We start from the raw sequence: 23,740 nt of genomic DNA, 5'->3' as shown, positions 1-23,740 counted from the left end.
TTTTTCCATTTGAAATATATGTTGTGCTCTAACAACAACAGCAAAAAGAGTGAAGGGGTGGAGTTAGGCTATCAATCTGGTCGCAGCTTGATACCTCATTTGGAGGTGCTACGGAGATAAATAGCTCCCAGGAGGTGGGACACACACTCACTCCCTGCAATACATTCCTGTTGACAAGCCACAAGGAGCTATGCTGATGGCAGGCAGAGCCTTGGAGCTGGAGGAGCTATGTGGAGACCCACCCACACCAGCGCTAAGGTGCTTCCACCACCACTGGATTCACAAGACTTTCCACCCACTGGCCTGTGATCTTCCTGCATTCGGTGTCATTACATGTGTGCGTGAATCTGAAGAGGAATTTAGAGACTGGTACTGGACATATGGGCTATTATCAGACATATAGACTTGATGTGGACTGGGCTGGGGTGTTTTTTTAATGTACAATTACTTGTTATAGAAAGCCCTTTTTTTCACATAAGTGTCTATGAATTTTTTATCTAGTCTACTCTGACTATCACATTATGTCACCTTGGGAGTGGGTACCAGAGAAACAAATCATAAAGATAGAGAGTGGATGTGTTTTGACCTCTGCCTCATGGTAGTTTCTCTTCTTTGGCTAGCCAGAGGTCAGATATGGTCATGCAGTTTACTGAGTTGTTTTCTGGAAAGAATATGGGCAGTTAAAGCTTTGATTCTTAGAAATTGTCTTTGGTTAATCTTGGGTGAAATGGTGAAAATGATTGTGATACATATGAATCTTGAGTTGGGGTTGCAAAATCGCCTCTTGAATTTCTCAGAGACCATGCTGCTTAGTGAACATAGCTGACAACGTGTCAACATGGCTGACAGAAAGCCTGGTCCAGGCTTTATGCAGTCAGAGGTCTCATGCCATACTTTGTATCAATAGATTAATTTAGATAAGAATTAAGCTAAGCTAAATAAGGATTTGACCTGACTGTTTTAAGAATTGAGTTTAGGATCTAATTCTACTTTTTTATGCTGATTTCTTCTGCTTATTATTGTTGATATAATAATTGATAGAAGTAATTATTGGGAAGTATGCAAATAGTTTGTAAGCCTTGCCTTCAGGCATTAAAATTTGAATCTTTAAATGGGTTAGGACATGCCTGCAAAGAAGGCTCTTTAACGATAAACCCCGCCAAGTGCCTTGAGTGCTCAGGACATTCAAAGGGGAAGAGACTTGCCTTAGGACTGTTGACAGATTGAAAAACAAAACAAAACAAAACAAAAAAAACAAGAAACCCTTTAAAAAAATTTGAACTAGTGGTTTGTACTTGAGACTGGAAAAATCTGGAACCACAAAGAAACTCTTCTCCCTAGTACAAACGTTAAAGAGAGCCTGTGGCAGCCTGGAATGCTTGTTAGGTAACTACCTGGAACCTCTTGTTGGGTGGAACTGGGAGAAATGCAACAAAAAAGAGACAAGTTGAGCCTGGCCACTGACACCCATAGACCTGGTTCATATAGACTAGAGGAAAAGATGAGCTAGCAGGTTCATTGGTTTGAAGTTCATGACTTAGCCCAAGGGGTTAAGGTTATTGAGAATTTGTAATGGAGCCATGGTCTAAAGGCAAGGCAGCCAATGGGCTCCCTGGTGAGGCAGCCCACATTGAGTTGACCAGCACCTGACCAGATGAAGAGAAGATTGTTGAGCCTGTACGCTAGTGCATATTGCTACTGACTTTATGATGGCCTGTCCTGATTTGACGTTGCTTATGATTCACAAGGTTCCAACTGGAAAGAAGATTCTTCACATCAAATAATATGATTGCCTCCTCAGAGCTCAGGTTGATGTAAGTGGGCAGTCTAGAAATTGGATACTCAAAATTGGGAGGATGAAGGCAGGAAGTGGTTGGCTTACAAACTTTCATAGGTGCTGGAATATATTTATAAGATTATAGGATTAAGGTATAGGTGTTCACATAAGTATAGAACATTTTTGTTTTGTTCACATATAGAATGTTATGTTTAAATGAGGGTGGCACATTTTTTAATTGTATGCATTTTAGTTTTATCCTGTTAGGTACAGATATGATTTTATTACTATTTATTTGAAAATTACATATGGCTAAAGAGTAGGGTGAAAGTGTCAAGTTGACAAGGGTTGGTCTGTGGTAGTTACATAATCTGTTGTCAATTTGAGACTGCTAAGAGTGAAGGGGTAGAGTTTAGCCTGTCAATCAGGTCGCATCTTGGAAGTGACTTCATTTGGAGGCGGTAAGGAGATAAATGGCTCACTGGAGGCAGAACACACTCACTCCCTGTGAGACGTTCCTGTTGACAAGCCACATGGAGCTATGCTGATGGCAGCCAGAGCCTTGGAGCTGAAGGAGCTATGTGGAGACCCAACCACACCAGCGCTAAGGTGCTTCCACCACCACTGGATCCACAAGACTTTCCACCCACTGGCCTGTGATCTTCCTGCATTTGGTGTCATTGCATGTGTTGTGTGATTCTGAAGAGGAATTTACAGACTATGACTGGACATAGGTATGGCAGTTACATAATCTGTCAACGTGTGAAGGGGTGGAATCTAACCTGTCAATCAGGTTGCAGCTTGATGACCTCATTTGAAGGTGCTAAGGAGATAAATAGCTCCCTGAAGGCCAGATACAGTCTCTCTGTCTGCTTTGTATTCCTGAGGACAAGACACATGGAGCTACACTAGAGCCCTGGTCCTGGGGGAGCCATGTGGAGACACATGCCAACACTGAGATGCTTACAGCACCACTGGATCCACAAGACTTCACACCCACAAAATAATAATTTATGGGTTGTCGAGGGCTCATGAGGGAGGGGGGAGAAGGGAGGGAGGGGAAAAAAGAGGACCTGATTCCAAGGGCTAAAGTGGAGAGCAAATGCTTTGAAAATGATGGGGGCAATGAATGTACAGATGTGCTTTACACAATTGATGTATGTATGGATTGTGATAAGAGTTGTATGAGCCCCTAATAAAACATTTAATAACAATAATAAAGACTTTACACCCACCAGCCTGTGATTTTCCTGCATTTGGTATCATTACATGTGTTTCATGATGATGCAAAGGTATTTATAGCTTGGTATAGGATATATGGGCTAATATCTGACTTCTGGATTGATCTGAACTGGGCTGGGATGTTTTCTCAATATTCAACTACTCTTGTATATAAAGCTCTTTCTTATACACATATGAGTGTCTACGAATTTGTTTCTCTAGTCTACCTGGATGACCACACATAATATACCTTAATCATGAATAATTTCTTCCTGAAATTACAGAGTCAGTTTCTAGAACACTGATCCTGTCACTACTACCCGACTGAGGTTTGTGCTATCAAATCTAGGCTCTAAGCTCCATGGCTCATAAATCATTTTATGAAGCAAAAATATAACTTGGGGGTGGAGGAGATTTTGGTAAGTAGGTACCTGTGTTTGTAGGCCACAGGTATACTGAACAGGTTTTTGCAACGTGGTAAGTTTCAGGAACTTGTGAACAGTCAGAGTGGGAATTGTTTAGAAATTGGTAGAACTTTACATAAAATTGAGTATTGGAGTAAAGGTGTTGAGAATTGGCTGGCTTTCAAAATTATAACAGTTGTTGACTTTCAGAATTGTGAGATTATCACTGACTCAATGGCTTTCAGAATCATGCTCCGGAAGGAAAATTGTGATTGGTTACACATCAATTTATAGACGTTTCTTATTCTTGGCTTGGATCTATGCACCAATTAGTCTTTCCCTCTCTTGAATTTGGGGATATGATTTTTTTATTGTCACATAAGATGAGAGATTGTATCTGACCTTGGCTTAGTTAAAAAATCTAAATTTCTTTTAAGAGTTAAATATCATTTAAGATTATTAAGGTCCACCCATCACTACCCGCTACGCACATACCATTATTGTTTTCATTATTTTTCAATATTTCTGACTTAATTAAGCCTGGTAGCATAGTGTTTACACGTTGAACTGATAACTACAAGGTCAGTAGTTCAGAACCACCTTTTGCTCCATGGCAGAAAGATTCGGTTTTTTATTCCCATAATTACAGACTCAGAAACCCATGGGCACAATTCCACCCTGCCAAATAGGACCACTATGAGTTGACATCAACTCAATGTCTGTGAGTGTAGTTTTTTTTTTTAATTCTTCTCCCAAACCCATGACCAGCATCATGAAAGATGCAGGTTCAGCCTCACTTTATTTGGTTGATTTTTCCCCCTCTTTTATCCCAGTATCAGTCCTGGGTTTTAGTTTTACCCTACTTATAAGCTCTCAGTTAGTGTGTTACCATTTCCTGGATGCTGGAAGAGGACATGAAATTTCTAGGCCAAGAAAAGATTATTAAACAGCGTAAGAATCGCATTTGCCTTTGGTTCTCCTTGACTCCAGGTCTCAAGGGGGCAGTGTGGAAAGCAGAGCTAGATACCTGTGGATAGTGTGGAAAGCAGAGCTAGACACAGAAGGCTGCATAACTGCAAAGAATGTTGACTTTAGGGAACAAGTATGTTATGGCCAGTAGTAATCAAATTGGTATTATTGATTTAGGCTATTGGTTTAGAGCCCTGGTGGCCTAGTGGTTAAGCACTGAGTTTGTAACCTAAAAGTCAATCGTTCAAAACCTGCCCGTCTCTATGTGGAAAAGGGTGTAGTGGTCTGCTTCTGTAGAGCTTTATAGCCTTTGAAACCCCATGAGTAAGTTCTACTCTATCCTATAGAATCATTAGGCATTGGAATCCACTCTGCCATAACGAAGTTAATGGAGTCTTGCTGTTATAGTGGTTATGTTCTGGGCTGTGATCTGCATGGTTGGCAGTTCAAAGCCAGCAGCAGCTCCACAGGAGAAAGACTGGGCTTTCTACTCCTGTAAACCGTTACAGTCTCGGAACTCCTAGGAGTCAGTATTGACTTGCCGGCAGTGAGTTTTATAAGGAGGTCTATTTGTGTTCGGATTTGGTTTTCAGTAATTGAGACTGCTATTGAAGATACATGACTTCATCTCTTAAGGCTGCTTGCACAACGCTGAGAAATGTCCTGGACAAAAAGGAGCCCAAGCCTTGCATCGTTGGCCTGCTGACAAGATATGTAGGAACCCTAGCGGTTCATAAAGACCATGGGCAAGCACACATTTTTCATTTTAGGCTCCACTGCATAGCTTGCTTCCTCCTCACCGCCTCCCGCTGATAAATGAGTGGACAGAAATCTCTTCTTTCTCTGAATTCTTATAATTTTCTCTTTCAGAATCCAGGTAACACTTGATCACATACCTCATTGTATCATATTAAAGCAATCTGTGTTGCTCTTCTGAACATGATTTCAGAAGGCATATATGTATAGACATATATAGAGAGAGCAATGTCATGAACCAGCAACATAACATTCCCAAATAGATAAATAAAAGGATTGTTGATATTTTATTAAGAAAAATTTAAAATATTATAAATAGTTCTTTAAAAAAATTAAGACACAAGATATAGAGGCATAGACAATACGGCGACCACCCGAGGTTGCATTCTAGTATATATATGAACATCTCTACAGCATAGAACTCTATGCTCATTAATTAGGTCTTTTTGCTGTTGAGCTATATGTCTGAAAGGCAGATTATAGCATAAGGAGGGCAGACATATAAATATATTTATATATGTATGACTTTCTTTTCAATGGAGGACCCAACAACTTCAGGGCTATTGCTGTTCCACAGAACACACCTTAGGAAACATACTTGAGATAACCAGAGACAGTTGACCATCAACTGTCGTTTCGCTTACTTCACCACATCCTTAAATCACATCCTCTAATCACGTGCTGTCCAAATAGTAGCCTCAATAAATAAACACAAATGCGAGACATGATCGGATTATGGGGTCATTTGTGTCAATGCTCAAACAAATGGATGGGTACATAGGAGATTCATTAAACCACTGTTTCGTTCACGGAGACCAGGTCATCTTGTGTTGAAGGACTTGAAAGAGACTTAAAACCCTGGGAGGGAGAGAGAGCAGTACATCAAATCAAAAGCAGATGTTTTTCCTCCTGAAAATCAAAACAATCCTAAGCCCTTTCTCAGCTCTGCTCAAGACTTCTTGATGAGACAACTGTTTTTATTCAAGTCATATGCAACCCAAGAAGACTAACGTGAAGGAGCTCACATTCTTTCATTTAAAATCTGCTTCCCACTGTACATTCCAGCCCAATTCTACAACCTTCCCAGACTCATGAAGACACATATTTCAGCTAGAAGTCATCTAACTCCCTCTGCAGATGTGGATGCCATTAACCTTTAAAACGGTCATTTCCTTTCCCCAAAATGTAAACCTCTATTCCAGGTCCTCGATAGTCCCCACTCCAAATATCATTGAAAGAGAAAGAAAGCTTGCAGAGGCAGCTCTGGTTTAAACTCGCTGCATTGAAAGTGCACATCCAGCTACAATAAAATAAGAGTAAAGAGAGTTTGTTTGTTTGTTTGTTTGTTCTTAAAATCATAAAGCAACCAGAGAATAGGAAAGGAGGCAAAAGCACATGATTTGGGGAAAGTGAAAAACAGATGGTAAGTGGTAATTGGCCTAACAGACCTGAAACATCTGAACCCCAACCCAGAACTGGAGAATGATAACAAGTGATGTAGTTGATATGATTTGCATCATCTAATCTGTAAGTGACTTAAGAATTAGCAGCCTTTGTCACCTGCAGAAATGAAGCTTCAGGAAGAGCTTTTCGGTCAACAGGGTTGACGGAAAGGTTGTTTATGGAGGAATTAATTCCTCAGTATGTTTCCCCATTCAATGCAACTGAATAATTGCTCCTTCCTACTGTGGAAGAAGACGGAAGTTTTAATTTCTAGATATGGTTTTTCAAAAGACTTTTGAACTGAGGGCTAGTAGGCACCACCGAAGGCAGGGGCACTATAGCAAATAAATGGGACTTGTGTTTAAATGTGCGTACTGGAATGCTGCCTTCCAATCTGCCTTTCGAATGCTGATGCGCAGTCCATATTCTCCAGCAAGCAGAGCAGAAGAGCCCTTTTCAGGAAATCTGACTGCGCCAGAAAAGAGACTTCAAGACAATGACCTACTTTGAAATTCGTATTTATGTTCCCCAATTTATCATCCATATAAGATACAAAATATAAGCCCATAATCTACAAGAGCCAACAACGTTGGCAGAGTAGTCACTGAGCACTGCTGATGAACAGTGGGAAAGGGATGTGAAGATGCCCACGTAGCCTCAGAAGTAGGTGAGAGTGGACTCGGCAGCCTCTTTCCCCGTGGATTTTTGGCTCGGATGGAATGTCGTAGCTATGTTGTGAGGACCCTCAAGCAGCTTAGGGAGAAGCCCGGTGGGGAGGGTTTTCCAAAGTCACATCTTGGAAGCACGTTCTCCAGCCATTGTTAAGCTTTCCAATGGCTGCAGATCCTACTAACATTCTCATTCCATCAAGACCCTGGACCAGGTTCACCGAGGCAGGCTTCCCTTGAATTCTTGATGTACAAAAACTGTGAGAAAATAAGTGCTGATTGTTGAAGCCAGTACATTTGGGGGTGATTTGTTATACTGTAAGACATAAGCAATGCATAGTCAGCCTTTTGAAGTTTGTTAATGTTTGCCTGTCATGTCCTCTCTTTTCCTCTGCCAGCTGTGTGACATCAGATCGCATCTCCTCTACCTGAATGTCACAGATTCTTCTTCCCTGATGACCGTGGGACAATATTGTGAGTTTTGCTTTGTGTGCATATATAGAAAAGTTCCATGATTTTGATGAATCGAGGCATATGAATTAAGGCATATGCCCAAGCTCTGGTTGATGAGTATCTTCTTCCTTTCTGAGCTGCGGTTCTCATAGCCATCAACATTTTGTTCTGAATTTTGAGTCAGTGTACCCCCGTCTGCACCCTCCCTGCTGGTCAACAAGATCACATTAGAAGGCGTGGGAGAATATTCTTTAAGGAGATACACTAGTAGGAAAGTTAATGCTTCTGTAAGTATTGGTAGATTTACACATGCTGGGGAAGAGTTTGGGGATTAGTGGTAAGAATACAGACAGCTAATAAAACGTATAAAGCATTCCATATGACCTCTGGGAAAACCACACGTTGTAGAAGAGGAGTCTACTATGCCCCAGTGGGCAATAACGTTTACACAGTCTTGGTCGTGTAACCACTGAACATTGACCGAACCTCCATTATAATGCCTACAAGTTACTGATGTGTGTCATTGGGGTGGAGTCTTCGAGCGAGTGAAAGCCACATCTTTCCTCGAGAAGAAATTAGAAAATAATGTTACAAACAAAGAAACAAAAACAAGAAAGAGCTCTTTAATAGTGTTATATAAAGAAATGCAAAAATCCCAAGGATCAGTTATGAGAGTAGAGAAGAGGTGCTGCTGGGAAGCCGGAAGTGGCAGCGGAAGTCACCCGTGGTGGGGGTGGGGTGGAGTGAGGCACACGTGGTGGGGGTGGGGTGGGGTGGAATAGGGCGGGGAAGTAGCCAGGTGACTAACACTCTTGGACTAACCCTAAACTATTTGCATAAAGACTTTTTATTTTTCAAAGTAAATTTTAAAAGAAAAGGGAAATAAGAAGAAACTTAAAAATAATCACAGAAGCGTGTGGAGAAGATGTGTGGGTGTGATCCACTGAGCTTGCCATCTTCTTCTGCGATGCCTTTCTCTTGCAGAGGTCTCCACAAGAAGGTCCTTGCCTCTGCAGAGAGGACGCCCGACGGGGCTTCACTTCCGCTTCCTATTTGGTGACCTCGGAACCTAGTCAAAATAATACTGTGGCTGGAGTTATGTTAATCTGCTCTGAGGAGAGTCGCAGTGAGTAAGATGCAACACAAGCTCCAGTGATCAGGTCTGGTGGAAAAGAATATTCTATTTAATAAATAGGTATTCACTTAAGCTATTCCCTTTATTTGAAACATCACTGAAAAATTAAAACTAGCAGTCAGTTTTATTTAATAACAAATTACTGAATACATACGGCATGGTCACAAACAATTGGGGGGAGTAGGGAGAAGGCCTGTGTCTTCGTTATGTCGTGCTGCTGTCATAGAAATACCTGAAGAGGAGGGCTTTACAAAGTTCTTCTCTCATGGCTTAGGAGACTCACAATCTGATTTTCACCCCGCACTGTGGGGCTTTCTCTGTGAGTGTCAGCTCTGGGGAAGACTGTTAACCCCTCAGGATTTCTGTGGGCCCCAGCATTCCATGGACATCTTCAGGTTTCTTGGCATCAGTCTCCCCTTGATCTAGGAGGTTCTCAACACAAGAACCCCGTTTTCCAAGAATGCATTCAGCCCCAGATTTTCTTTCTTGGTAGTACAGAGGTCCTTTATTTCTGTGCTGACTTCTTTTCTCTTTAATCTATTATAAGATACCACACAATACAGGCCACACCCCAGGAAAGCCCTTTCCATTTATCAGAGTTGAGTAGATGTATTTCACCCCGTATCTGTCTTCTTACACCTGATACGTTGATTACATCACATCCCATCATGGGGGTGATTAATCACCACATCATGTTATCATTACGTAACTGCCAAACCACTGAGAAGCATGACCTAGGTAAGCTGACACACAAGTGGGCTTTTCAAAGCTCATGGACAAACAGAATTAAAAGATAATTAAATTCTACCACGCACACTTTGAAGGCCCCTCGTGTTGACTCCTGTAACTTCCTGTTATCAAAAACCATTATACTGATGATTATAATTCAATGAGACTTGTGCAAAGTCTAATGTATGTACGTGTTAGGAACATGGCAGTGGGTAGTAGTAATTTGCCTAGGAGCTTGCTTCCTCAAATATGTATGCAAAGAGGCAAAACAGAAACTGCAAAGGAAGTAAGGGGTTGAGGAGGGTGGTGAGGGAAGGTATAGAGGGTGCGCTGGGGAGTGCTTGAAGGATGACTATCCAGTGACCCACGGGGGAGCTCACTGTAGGAAGAAGGGAGAGCCTGGGAAAGGCACAGCGGCCTGGCCAGCACTGAGGATCCAGGAGCTCACCTCCATCAGCATCGCCCCAGCGCCCAATGCCAGGATTGGAGAGAAAGGCAAAGGGCTGGTCACAGGGGACCTGATCGGAAACTGACAGCCCTACAGACAATAGCTAATGGAGAGTTAGTAAAGAAAGTATGTAAACTGAGAAAAATAGAAACAGATATAACGAACCACCATACACCTAGGTTTAATAAGTATTAACATTTTAAACAAGGATTTATTAGAAGTTTCCAGAATTAACTGAAAGAATTTTGTAACATGTCCTGATAAACAACTCAACCTTTCCATCTCAGAACTGAAAAGGACCTTCAAACTTCCGTGTTCTGTTTCCTACTTGCAAGGCCAATCCATTGCGAATATTCTTGTTTCTGCGGAGTAATTCCTAGAAATGTCAGTGAACTCTTCAACTACTTCAAACCTCAGATTATGGAGGAAATATTTTTGCCAAGTGACAGGTGACTCAATTTATGAACAGAAATACCATCCTAATCAACTGCTAGGCTGCATAAGCGGACTTCTTTATAAAGACTTCCTCTTGAGCTGTCTAAAGTGGAATAACTTGTTTGGGGCGTCCTTCGCCCTACTTGTTCCCTTTGATTTGACGTCCTCCGGAGGGACTCTACCCACAGGTGTTCAGGGAGGCTTACTAGGCCCATTTTTTACCTGTCTAGAAGGCTGAGCAGTACATTGTATAGATGTGGAGCACTTCCAGACTGTCTGGAATTTCTTAGGCCACCATAAGACAGGTTAGTCTCCGGGGCTGCTGACAATGGGACTGAAGATTTTCTCCCCGCTGTCTGTTTTTAAGCATTCTTGCAGCCATCACAATGATAGGCATGGGCTATTTTACGTCCTGACTTCTGATTCTGTGCTGCTTTTCCTGGAGTATTGTTTTTTAAACAGCAGAATTTGGCAAAGTCTGTGAGAATTCTTGGACAATCTTGCCCAAGGAAAAGCAGTGCCATTTCTTTGATACTTTCAGAACAAACTCCTTACAAGTCTTAGTGAACCCAGTTATGTGGCCTTCTGCAAACCTTCATCCTCGGCAGTTTCCAACTTTGGAATGCAAGTGCACCTGGGGCAACTCTGTAAGCATACACCCGTAAGCCAGGGCCCCCAGAGATGACGAGCAACTAAATCTCCCTCTCCGAGTGGCAAAAGTTATTCCCTCGCTCCTGTTTTTTCAAACATCTACTTCCTTTCAAACAAATGTAAACAGGAAGTCCTCCCATCTCAGCGCTCCATACCCTGTCTATCCTATTAACAGCCATGGCCTTTACGCAACCTCACCATTGCACCTCCCAAAGACTCCTCAGCCCTCAGCAGTGAGCTTTCTGCCTCTCCAACTCACTGTCATGGAGTCCACGCTGACTCGCAGTCACCCCCTGTGGGCTTGAGAGACTGTTACTGCTGATGGAAGTAGAAAGCCTCATCTTTCTCCTATGGAGCTGATGGTAGCTTCAAACTGCTGACCAGGAGGATCGCAGGCCAGTGCCTCCACCGCTGCCTTGAAATTGCTGTGAGGCAAGGCTGCCCCATTATTGCGTCCACTGCTCTTTTTCAGGTCTTCTCAAAAGCTCTGAGCTCCTGGTATTCTTTGAGTATCTCAGAGGTCCCTCAGACCCAAACGTCTACAAAGTCTACTCCCTTTTCACCCCCACAGCCTTCTCCTCCTATGATACCTCCCACTCACTGAGTCCCCAGGACTGGACCCAGTCCTGGAACCTTTTGTTCACCTGCTCCACAGCTGAAGACTGGAAATAGAGCTCCTTTGTTCCATAGCTACCCCATCTCTTTCTAGCTCTGATCTGATGCCTCAGTCATTTTTGTAGAATGGGGGTGGGAGGTGCAAGGACTACATGCTAATTCGTACCATACCTGATAAAATATTAATTGAATCTGTAAAGAAGTCAGCACTTCTAAGTGATTTTCTCTCTTGACATACGGACTTTTAAGAATTTGCATTTCCTCTTTCCTCTTTTAAGTCACTAAAATCTATGTGAGTCACACAGTGCCCCGAAGTATCAGGTAACTAAATACAGCCGACTGGCTTGAAAGATTTATGCACTAGAGGTTTCTGAAATCAGGGGGTTGTTTGGATGTTAGAATCCTCAAGAGATTCCTGATGTAATGAAAGTCTCCAGTGGAAATGTGTTGAAGCAATAAACAGCGGTGTATGAATTTGGGTTCCTTTACAAGGTATTATTAATTTAAAATGATGTCTTCTCTCTGTGGAATTTCCCTTTACTGCAACCTGTAATGCCCGCAGACACATCTTAGAATGCAAGTCTCTATACGCTCCTTTCTATGGCTCTTTCTTCTCTGTGAAAAAAGCACAGGTTTTATTTCACCTAATACTCAACCATGTGTACAGTGTAAGAATAAATATTCCCTTTAATATGCCCCGTTATGTTGCAAAGTTTCTGACATATCACATATTTATCACACAGTGAAGTATGTTACATTTCTATTGATGGAAATAGGAGATTTGGCAGACTTACTACTTCTGATTCTAATGAATGCAAGCAATGGTCTGACCCAACTCTACTCTCTTAGAGACTAAAGTGAATTTGTCAGTGTAGGCAACAGCTTTCCCGGAGCAGGGAAGGTTTTCTTCATCCCAGTCATCTTAGTTCTGCGTGGGCCCGAGTCCTAGTGGAGTTCTACCAGTATCATGGCGCTCAGCCAGGGTTACCCTGCTACTGCTGCAAGAATTTTACCTGCTCCTTGTCACTGAGTTCTCTGCAGAGGAGGGGTGATTTGGGGCTGCCATGCAGACAATTGCAATGGATGGTGACGGTATAATAAGACAAGTATTTATTTAATCCAGTGCAGTTAAAATCTCCAGCAGAATATTTTAGAGGATAGAAAAATGTCCATTAAAATATTAAGTGCAGATGTACTGGAGTAAGAAAGTATTCTCAAGGAATGTTATTGAGACTTTATGGAAGATTTCCTAGCCTGGTCATAAAGAAATTTGGCAAATTCTCTCTAAAAAAGCCCAAGTTAATTAAATGAATTGAATACTATTTCCTAAATGTTTAAAAAATTATCATAAAAAAAAGCTTGCTTTGGTAATCACAAGAGTAGCTAGACCAAACTGACATATGAGAATAACCGCATCTGTAATTTCTCCGACGTACAGAAAAGTGTTACAAATGACACTGTTTCCATACATCGTCTAGAAACTGTCTACAGAGTAGTGAACACCGCACGGCGTCATTTGACCCGCTCGTTTGGTAAGAAGAGACAAATACATCGATTGCATAGGTAGTGTGTGCACATGTATGTTTTCTGTTATTAGAAGTAAATGGAATGAATAGGTCCTTTAAGATGATTATGTAGTATGTGGAATACATGCTTACCGTCTAATAAGGAGTTGCTTGTGTATAAATGTCATGGGCACAGATTGAACATGTGTGTGATTTGTAAGCAAAGGAAAAACAGCTTTAAATCCTAGTGCTTGGCATTTTAAATATTTATAAAATCCAAAAGCTCATGCTACTATGCAATTCAACATTTCTATGACTATGCATATTCAGCTAATATAACGCCTCAGCTGACCACCCTGTGGTAGTCTGCATACTATTTTTCATTTTTTCCGTCTGTATTTTTTCTCCTCTGGCTTTTTCAGAAATGTTATTCCTATTTCGGTCACACTGTCTCCTTTTAGTCTGTCTTGCAAGAATGTAACATCAGCATCCAAATGAACCTAGGGAAGAAAAAAAAAACGTTTTATGTCAGTGGGTTAAATTAAAAAATTTTAAACTGTACATTTTCAGTTGCTTTCATTCTAAACAGAGTTGACTTTCCTTACGTCTTGTGAAAATAAGAGCCAGTTCTGTGAAATAAGTCCCTTTCACTGTGTCCTCTGGAGATGGGCTGGCTGTGTGTCAACCTGAATATATGACCATGGAGAGATAGAGGAGCTTGAGGGCCTGGTTCAAGTTGAATGACTCTGGGACCGACTTACAGGTCTGGGCCTTTGGGAAGCTTTGCTCACAGCACAAGGCTAAACTACAGTTCCATCGCAAGAAGAACACAAGTTCCCAAAGCAAAGATCATCTCAGCACCGCTGTATAGGCCAAGTAGGTCTTCCAAGGGTAAGTGGATCCTGAAAGGGTTCTTCTCAAATTGATTTGCCATAAATCATTCTGTCTTCAGCTAAATAACAGGATCATTTATCCTAACAACATTTAGCAATCACTTACCGCTTTGAGAGCTTTGGAAAAATTAACTAAATAAATCATGAATATAAAATTAAAGATTGAAATTATCGACCTGAATATTTACTGCTTAGACCTCTTTCTTTTTGCAAAGCATCCCCCAGTTTGCAGATAGCAGTAGGCCTTAGGGCTCACTTCTTGATTCATTACAATTGGCTCACATAGGAGCGCATGAAATTGCTGACCTAATACTCTCAGTAGAGTATTTATTCAGATTTATTTTAGGTCATTGAGGTAAATAAGAAGAAATAAGTGAAAGTAATTAGCAAAATCATATATAGCCCAACAAAGCCCATTGCCACCAAGTTGATCCTGACTCATAGTGATCCCATAGGACAGACTGGAACGTCCACAAAAACTTTCCACGACTATATATTTGATGGAGGCCGACTGCCAATTGTTTTTCCCCCTTGAGTGGCTGGTGGGGTCAAACTTCCAGACTTTGGGTTAAGAGCCAAGCACCTGTCTATTCCATCCTCAGGGTTCTGTTATAAAAGTAAGTTAGAAGATGGAACTATCTGCATCTCATAGAAAAGTCTACCACTTGTCTGTCAGTTTGTCATTCTGTGGTGCGTGTGTGTTCCTGTGATTTGGGAAGCGGTGCCACCGGTATTTCAACTACTAGCAGGCTCATCCAAAGCGGCAAGGTTTAAAAGGAGCTCCCAGACAGAGAATAGACTATGGAGAAGGAATAGGCTGTCTACTGCTGAGGGACTGCCACGGAAACCCTCGTGAATATCAGCAGAACATTGTCAGATATAGTGCGAGAAGATGAGCCACTCCACTTGGTAGGTTCTTAAAACAGGACTGAGAAAGAACTGCCTTCTTAAACCAGAGTCAACCGTGTGACATGAATGGAGTAAGGCCTTTGGAACCTTCTTTGGCTAATGGGACATGACAAAACAAGAAGAAAAAGCTGCAAGAATACATTAAGAATCAGAATGTGCAATGTCTGAAAGAGGAGTCTAGGGAAATTGGAGTCATGAAAAATGAAATGGACTGCACAAAGATTGATATCCTAGGCATTCGCGAGCTGAAATAGACTAGTATTGGCTATTTTGAATCAGATCATCATATGGTTTGCTACTCTGGGAGTGACAAATTTAAAAAGGAGTGGTATTGCATGCATCATCGAAAAAGTACATTTCTTCTCAATAAAATGGTTTTTTTAAAGTACACTTCAAGATGCGCATACAAGGAAATGCAGTTAATACAATGATTATTCAGGTTTATCCAGCAACCACTAAAACTAGTGATGATAATATGGAAAAATTCTACTAACATTTTGGTCTGAAGTTAATCAAATCTGTAGCCAAGAGATCTTGATAATTATTGGCTACTGGAATGCAAAATAGTTGGAAACCAAAAGGAAGGAACAGCAGCTGGGAAAGAGGCCTTGGTGATAAAATATCATATGATAGAATTTGCAAGACCAATGACTTTTTCGTTGCAAATATTTCTTCAGCAACATAAATGGAGACTATACAGATGGACCGCACTAGATGGAACGCGCAAAAATTAAACCGGCTACATTGGTGAGATAAGGCAATGGAGAAGCTCCATATCAGCAGCCAAAACTAGGCCAGGGCTGACTGTGGAACAGCCCATCAAACTGCAGAAATGAAAACAAGTCTGTAGAAACCAAAATACGACCTTGAGTCTATCCTACCTGAATTTTGAGAACATCTCAAGACAAGAATCGATGCATTGCACACTAATGACAGAAGACATGATGAACTGTGGATGACATACATAAAGATAACAAAAGGTCACTAAAAATACAGGAAAGTAAGAAAGAATCAAAATGAATGTCAGACGAGACTCTGAAACTTGCTCTTGATGGTAGACTAGCTAAAGCAAATGGAAGAATGATGAAATGAGAAGTGTGGAACGGAGAAGTTCAAAGCGAAGCTTGAGAAGATAAGTATTATTATGAAATATGCACAAACCTGAAGCTAGAAAGCCAAAAATAAAGATCGTGTTCAGTATACCTCTAGCTCAGCGGTTCTCAACCTGTGGTTCTCAACCGTTCACAGGGGTCATCTGATTCATTACAGTAGCAAAATGACAGTTACGAAGTAGCAACAAAAATAATTTTATGGTTGGGGGTCACCACAACATGAGGAACTGTATTAAAGGGCCACAGCATTAGGAAGGTTGTGAACCACTGCTGTAGCAGAAAGAATTGAAGAAAAAAAAATTCAAGCCTTGATTTGCAACATTGAAAGATTCTATTTGCAAAATATTGGGTAATGTTGGAAGCAACAAAAAGTAGATCAAAATGATAAACCTGACTTGCAAATTCTATCGTATGATATTTTTTCAACACTTTCTGTAGTTTTTTGTTTATACATATTAAGGTTTATCTAAGATATGTTTTGTCATTGGGAGCGCTCTGCTTGAATTTTTTTATGTGTTTGACTGTTTTTCAGTGTATGAAACCCAGGAATGATGAACCTTTAGGGACAGGCAAATTGAATATGGGTTTCTAGTGGGGGTGCTGGGGGGTGTGGGGTACAGTGGTGGGTGTGGGGGTAAAAGGGAGCTGATGTCAAGGAGTTCAGGATGAAAAGAATGATTTGAAACTGATTGTGGTAGTAATTGTACAACACTGCTTGATATGATTGAACTGTGGAATGCTATAATATCTCTACTAACTCCCAATAGAACGGTTTTTTAAAAAAGGAATCTAACATATTTTGTTACAAAAGTAAAAATCAGGTCCTATGGTTTTGTTATATTTTTAATTGTGAGAAAGTATTCAACAAAACATTTAACAATTCAACAATTTCTACACATACAATTCAGTGACATGGATTATATCTTCATATTTTATAACCTATTTTATAGGTATTTGTCACTATCCTTTTCCAAGTGATTCTGTACCATTAATGTACAGTCAATACTCCTGAAGCAAAAATCTCTTCTCCCTTCCCTTAACTCCCCCTCTCTTTCACTTCTGGCAACTACTAACAATCTTTGATTTCTGTATATTTGCTTATTTTGTGTACATGGCATCATATAATATTTGTCCTTTTGCAATTGACTGATTTCGTTCAACAGATTTTCTAGATTCCTAAAAAATAACAGTCACAATTGACGGACAGTCCAGTGCTGCTGCACCAGAAGGCACTGCTGACAGTCACCGTTCGAAGAGGTGGCATATGACCGGCGACCAGTGGCACCGAAGGAGGAAGTCCAAACTGCACTGCAAGCATCAGCTAAAAACAAGACCGCAGGAAATGAAGGGAAAATAATTGAAAAGTTTCAATAAGTTGATGAAGCACTGGAAGCATTAGTGCATCGATGCCAAGAAATTTGGAAGGTAGCTACCTGGAAAACTGACTAGACGAGATTCATATTTGTCCACATTTCAAAGAAAGGTGACCCCCAAATACAGACATTATCTAATAATGTCATGAATACCGCATGCAAATAAAATGTTGCTGAAGATAATTCAACACAGTTGCAGCAGTACAGTGAAAGGAAATTGCCAGAAATTCAAGTCAGATTCAGTAGATGTCGTATGAAGGGCAGCATGACTGACATCAGGTGGATCTTGCCTGAGCGCAGAAGATACCAGAAGGAAGTTTACTTGTGTTTTATTCGTGAGGCAAAGGTATTTGATTGTGTGGATCACAACAAACTATGGCCATCGTTGAGAAGAAAGGGAACTCCTGAACTTTCCATTGTGTTCATGTGGAACCTGCACGTGGCCAGGAGGTGGTCGTTTGGAGAGAACAAGGGAATACATCATCTGTGATTTAGCATCAGGAAATATGCGTGTCAGGGGGGTATCATTTCACCATACTTATTCAGTCTTCATGCTGAACAAACAATTTGCAAAGCTAGACTATAGGAAGAGGATATGGTATCAGGACTGGAGGAAGATTTAATAACCTGTAATATGGAGATGGCAAAGCATTGCTTCTGAGAGTGAGGATTTGAAGCACATGCTGAAGAAAATCAAGGATTGCAACCCTCCATATGGATTACAAGTCAATGTGAAGATGACCATAATCCTCAGAAGTGGGTCAATAGGCAAAATCATAATAAATGGAAAAAAAGATGAAAGATTTAAAGGATTGTACCTTGCTTGGATCCACAATCAATGCTTATGGAAGCAGTAGTCAAGAAATCAAAGTATGTATTGGATTGGGTAAATCTACTGCACAAGACCTCTTTAAATTGTTTAAGAGCAAGGATGTTACTTTGAGGACTACAGTGTGCCTCACCCATGCTATGGCATTCTCAGTTCCCTCATATGCTTGTGAAACAGCAAATAAGGAAGACAACAAATAAGGAAGACCGCAGAAGAAATGAGACATTTGGATTATTGTGCCGGCAAAGAACATTGTAATCTGTCTTGGAAAAAGACAGCCTCAATGCTCTTTACAAATTAGGATGGCGAGACTTTGTCTTATGGACTGTGGGCATGTTATCAGGAGAGGCCAGCTCATGGGCAAGGGCATCAGGGCTGGTAAAGTCCTAGAAAAAAACCAAGATGGCTCCACCCAGCAATGAAGGGATGATCTGCAGCAATGGTCTCAATCACACCAATGATTGTGAAGATGGCAAGAGACCCCTCGTGTTTTGTCAGGTTGTACACATAGTCACTATGAATGGGAACCAATTTGACAGCATCTAATAAGAAGTAGGAAATGAAGAATTTTAATTATTGAATCTTATGTAAGTCAATTCTCTCTCACTGAGCATCCTTTGCCGATCCAGCCTGCATCTACTAAACAACAGAACATCATGTGACAAATTGGCTCATAAAGGAGGAAAACTCCAGGCTTTTCCATCCAGGAGTATGGTAAAGAATGCACTTTGAAATACAGATGCCATTTAAATAAGATAGGCTGGATGAACAATGTGGAGAAAACAAAGAGACCAACAGTTCTCAGGGGGAAATTGGAGAGTGGGAGGTGGGGGGAAAGGAAGGGGTGTTAACAAACCCAGGGACAAGAGAACAACAAGTGAGCCAAATCGGTGGTGAGGAGGGTGTAGGAGGCCTGGTAGGGTGTGATCAAGGGTAATGTAACCGAGAGGAATTACTGAAACCCAAATGAAGGCTAAACATGATAGTGGGACAAGAGAAAAATAAAAGGAAATAGAGGAAAGAGTTAGGAAGCAAAGGGCATTTATGGAGGTCTAAAAAGGGGACGTACATATTTAAATATATTTATATTTGATGATAGGGAAATACATTTTTGTGCATATATTTATAGGTTTAGTATTAAGGTAGCAAATGGACATTGGGCCTCCACTCAAGTACTCCCTCAATGCAAAAATACTTTGTTCTATTAAACTGGCATTCCATGATGCTCACCTTCCCGACACGATTGCTGAAGAAAAAGTGGGTGCATAAGCAAATGTGGTGAAGAAAGCTGATGGAGCCTGGCTATCAAAAGATATAGTCTAGGGTCTTACTGACTTGAAGGTAAAAAAGCAGCCATCTAGCTCAGAAGTAAAAAAGCCCACATGGAAGAAGCACACCAGCCTGAGTGATCACAGGTGCTGAAGGAATCAGTCATCAGTCATCAAAGAAGGAAAAAACCAATCATTGTGTGCTCACCTCCCAGATATGATCACTGAAGACAAATAGGTGCATAAGCAAATGTGGTGAAAAAAAATGATGGTGCCCAGCAATCAAAAGATATAGCATCTGGGGTCTTAAAGGCTTGAAGGTAAACAAGCAGCCTTCTAGGTTGGAAGCAACAAAGCCCACATGGAAGCAACACACCAGCCTGTGTGACCACGAGGTGTCGAAGGGATGAGGTATCAGGCATAAAAGAACAAAAAATTATATCATTGTGAATGAGAGGGAGAGTGGAGTGGGGACCCAAAGCACATCTGTAGGCAATTGGACATCCCCTATGGAAGGGTCGCAGGGAGGAGACGAGTCAGTCAGGGTACAGTGTAGCAATGATGAAACATACAAGTTTCCTCTAGTTCCTAAATGCTTCCTCCCCACCCACTATCATGATCACAATTCACCGTACAAATCTGGCTAGACCAGAGGATGTACAGTGGTACAGATAGGAACTGGGAACCCAGGGAACCCAGGACAGATGATCCCTTCAGGACCAGTGGTAAGAGTGGCAATACCAGAAGGGTGGAGGGAGGGTGGGGTAGAAAGGGGTAACTGAATACAGAGATCGACATATAACCTCCTCCCTGGAAGATGGACAACAGAAAAGTGGGTGAAGGGAGATGGACAGTGTAAGATATGACAAAATAATAATTTATAAATTATCAAGGGTTCATGAGGAAGGTGTGAGCGGGAAGGGAGGGGGAAATATGAGGAGCTGATGCCAGGGGCTTAAGTGGAGAGCAAATGTTTTGAGAATGCTGAGGGTAACAAATGTACAAATATGCTTTATACAATTCATGTATGTATGGATTATGATAAGAGATGTATCAGCCCCCAATAAAATGATTTAAAAAAAAGAAATACAGATGCCAAACTGACCCTTCGTTATTTTTTTCCATAGTGTCTCCTGTGTCTTTCTCAAAATTGAACAGAAAATCAATCTTTCAAAATGCATGGAGATGAAATTGAAGCTATTTTGATAGTTGGAGTCCCACAGTGTGATTCCGATTAGCTCTCAGCATGTTAATCAGCCGGCAGCTATTAGAGCTGAAGACTTCTTCCTCATATACCTGTCTTGGTTTTAAGGCAAACCTTTTCCGATAAGTTCCAAGACTCTTACTTTGTTTTCTTTGGTTTAACACCCACTGATTATAGAGGGGGAAAAAAGCTTAAGCAGCCTATGGAGGATCTGTGTGAATAATAATTTGCTTTTATTGTTTTATGATATTCTTCCATTAATTAAAAACTTGAAAATAATATAGATCCCTAATTATTGGTTAGTTCTAATGTGTCTAACCTTTGGCCTCTATGTAGTCTCACCATTCTTAATAATTAAACTGGAAAAATGAGACTCTCTGATTTTTATCTTTGTGATTATTACCTAAGCTTCTGTTGGCTCATTAGATGATGATGAATTATATTGTCCTTTCATCTTCCTTAAATAGTTCTTACAGGGCCCTCCCCGAATATGGTTCCTGTTACAAATTGAATTATATCTCCCCCAAATATGAAGGGCTTAAAATATGTGGAAAATTTCCAACGCATTTTTATTCCACCTTTCCATGAACTCTTTGAAGTCCCCTCACATCTGCCCACCTTGCTAGATCATGATTCCCAGGATTATGGAATTGTCCTTCATTTTGTGGTCTGATGTAATTATGCTGTGGGTTATAACTCTTAATCTCTATAATGTTAATGAGACAGGACTGGTGGCAGTTATGTTAATGAGGAAGGAAACCATCTGCAGGAATCAGTTATATCTTGAATCAATCTCTTTTAAGATATGAAAGAGATTATACAAGTGAGCAGAGATGCCCACTGCCACTGAGTTCATTTCAACTCATAGGGACCCTATAGGACAAGGTAGAACTCCTTCTTAAAGTTTTTGAGACTAAATGTTTATGGGAGAAGACAGCCTCACTTTTCTCCCTCATAGTAGCTGATGGGTTTGAACTGACAGCCTGGGGTTAGCAGCCCAATATTTACCCATAGAGCAACCAGGGTTCCTTGATCATAGATCAGAGGAACCTAATATCACCAAGAAGGAAGTGCAGGAACAATGCATGTTTTTTTGGTCCTAGATTCCTTGTAACCTGGGACCTCCTAGATCAGGGGATGATTGACGCCAAGACACAGAAACTTCCTAAGAATGCCAGGACTACCGACACTGAAATGAGACAGGCCCTTCTTCTAGAGCTAGTGCCCTGACTTCCAACTTCCTAAATGTGAGAGAACAAATTTGCTTGTTAAAGCCCGCCACCCGTGATCTTTCTGCTTTAGCCGCACTAGATAATTATTAAGGCAGCTCCTAAATAGTGTGGATATGTTTAGGTGTGCTTTTACTTAGCCTCTTTGTTGTACTTGAACTTATGAATCATTCCCTCTCCCTAAAAACCTTCCCCCCCCGCATCTTTATGATGACCTAATCCTTTCTTGGTATTTTCCCCTCTTGTAGTTACTATTATCGGCTGCTGCCTCTGCATTCTCTGTTTAATTTATGACAATGATAGTTCGTTGCTCCTTAGGGCTTTCTTTTTTCTTACTCCCCCTAAGAATGCTTGGTCAGTTCTTAATGCTCTGCATATCTATCTCTCTCTCTCTCTGAGCCCAATGGATCCAAAAAGTAACATATCTCGCGATATCCTCACTCGTACGTGTGTTGGACTTGCCAATTTATTCCTCCTGTGTTTTTCTTTCAAGGTTAATAGTGCAACTAGACTGAGGCCTGTCATTACTGAATCGTTTTCCCAGCCTATTCCCTTTCAGCCAACTGATGTGTATGTTATATCTTTTTACTCTTTCTCAAATCAGTCATTTCTTCTGCACTCCAACTCTGTAGGCATTATTCTGGTTTTAATTAAGGATATCAACATTAACTTCCTAACTCCTTTTCTCAATCCCTCCAACAATGTTCCCCTCCTACAAATTTTCATTTCATTGACAAAGGAAGGCCCTTTTAAAAACACAAACCTCACAATATAACATTCCTATTGAGAGAGTCTTATAATGGCCGTTGGTTGTTTTCCATATAAAAAATAACATTCCAAAGCTTGTAAAAAATGCAATAAAAATAGAGTTCTGAAGAGTTTAAACGTCCTTTCTCTTGACAGTCCCTCTCTTAAACTGCATATCAATCTACTGAACTAATTTAAGTGCCTTGTTTCTTGAATTAAAAAGTTTTTGTTTTTTGAAAATCTTTACCAGAATAGTTGAACTCTCTACTGTTTCCTTTCCCCTAACGTTTTCACCTGACCTTCTATTTATCCTTCAAAAATCAGCTCAGCGTTTCTCCAGGAAATCTTTTGCAACCCCCTGACCTCTGCCCCCAGTTCCTCCCATAACCCTTCTTCACGCCGTGCTGTCTTCGTTGCTCCTTTACCTTCCCGACTGGACAGCGGACTGAGGAGCACAGCGACTGTACCTTATTCACCTGGCCTCCTTAATGCCCAACACTTTATAGATGCTAATAGGTGAGGTGCCTCAAAGAAGAGGCCTGATGATCAATCTGCTGAAAAAATTTAGTTCTGGAAAATCTCACGGAACTCGGTTCTACTTTAACATCGATTGGCTCACCCTTGGCACCAATAAATTCAAACAAAACAAAGAAGAAATAAAACCAAGAATAGTTCAGGTGTGGAAATCAGCCCCCCCAAACAGCCTGCCATCATTCTCACCTTCTGGTATTAAAATGTCAAGTGATCCATTTAGACCCATGGCTGGTTTAAAACAGCACACACAGAAATGGTGGCATGTCACTTGTGAATATAATGAACCCATCTTGGATTGTCCTTCTGTTTTCCCCCCTCTGTCTCGTCTCTCCCCTGTCCCCCCAGGGCAGTCAGCTGGCATGTTGAGTCTCTGTCCACAGAGGCCTGTGTGTCAAGGAGCTGGAGTGTCTGGCTCACTGCCCACAACCATACC

At 41.0% G+C, this 23,740-nt stretch overlaps 1 protein-coding gene across 1 annotated transcript in view; it reads right to left on the bottom strand.

Annotated features, from left to right (window-relative positions):
• Positions 1-13,489: 13,489 nt before the first annotated feature.
• TRAPPC3L (trafficking protein particle complex subunit 3L) overlaps positions 13,490-23,740 on the bottom strand; it is a 57,426-nt gene continuing 47,175 nt past the window's right edge. Inside the window, exon 5 of the mRNA XM_075554642.1 lies at positions 13,490-13,709. Within this exon, the coding sequence (XP_075410757.1) occupies positions 13,590-13,709 (120 nt within the window). The 3' untranslated portion in view covers positions 13,490-13,589. The remainder of the gene's footprint in view (positions 13,710-23,740) is intronic.

Source organism: Tenrec ecaudatus, chromosome 7 (assembly GCF_050624435.1).
Source record: "Tenrec ecaudatus isolate mTenEca1 chromosome 7, mTenEca1.hap1, whole genome shotgun sequence".
NCBI classification, from domain to species: Eukaryota; Metazoa; Chordata; class Mammalia; order Afrosoricida; family Tenrecidae; genus Tenrec; species Tenrec ecaudatus.
This window is presented reverse-complemented; position numbering and strand designations above follow the sequence as displayed.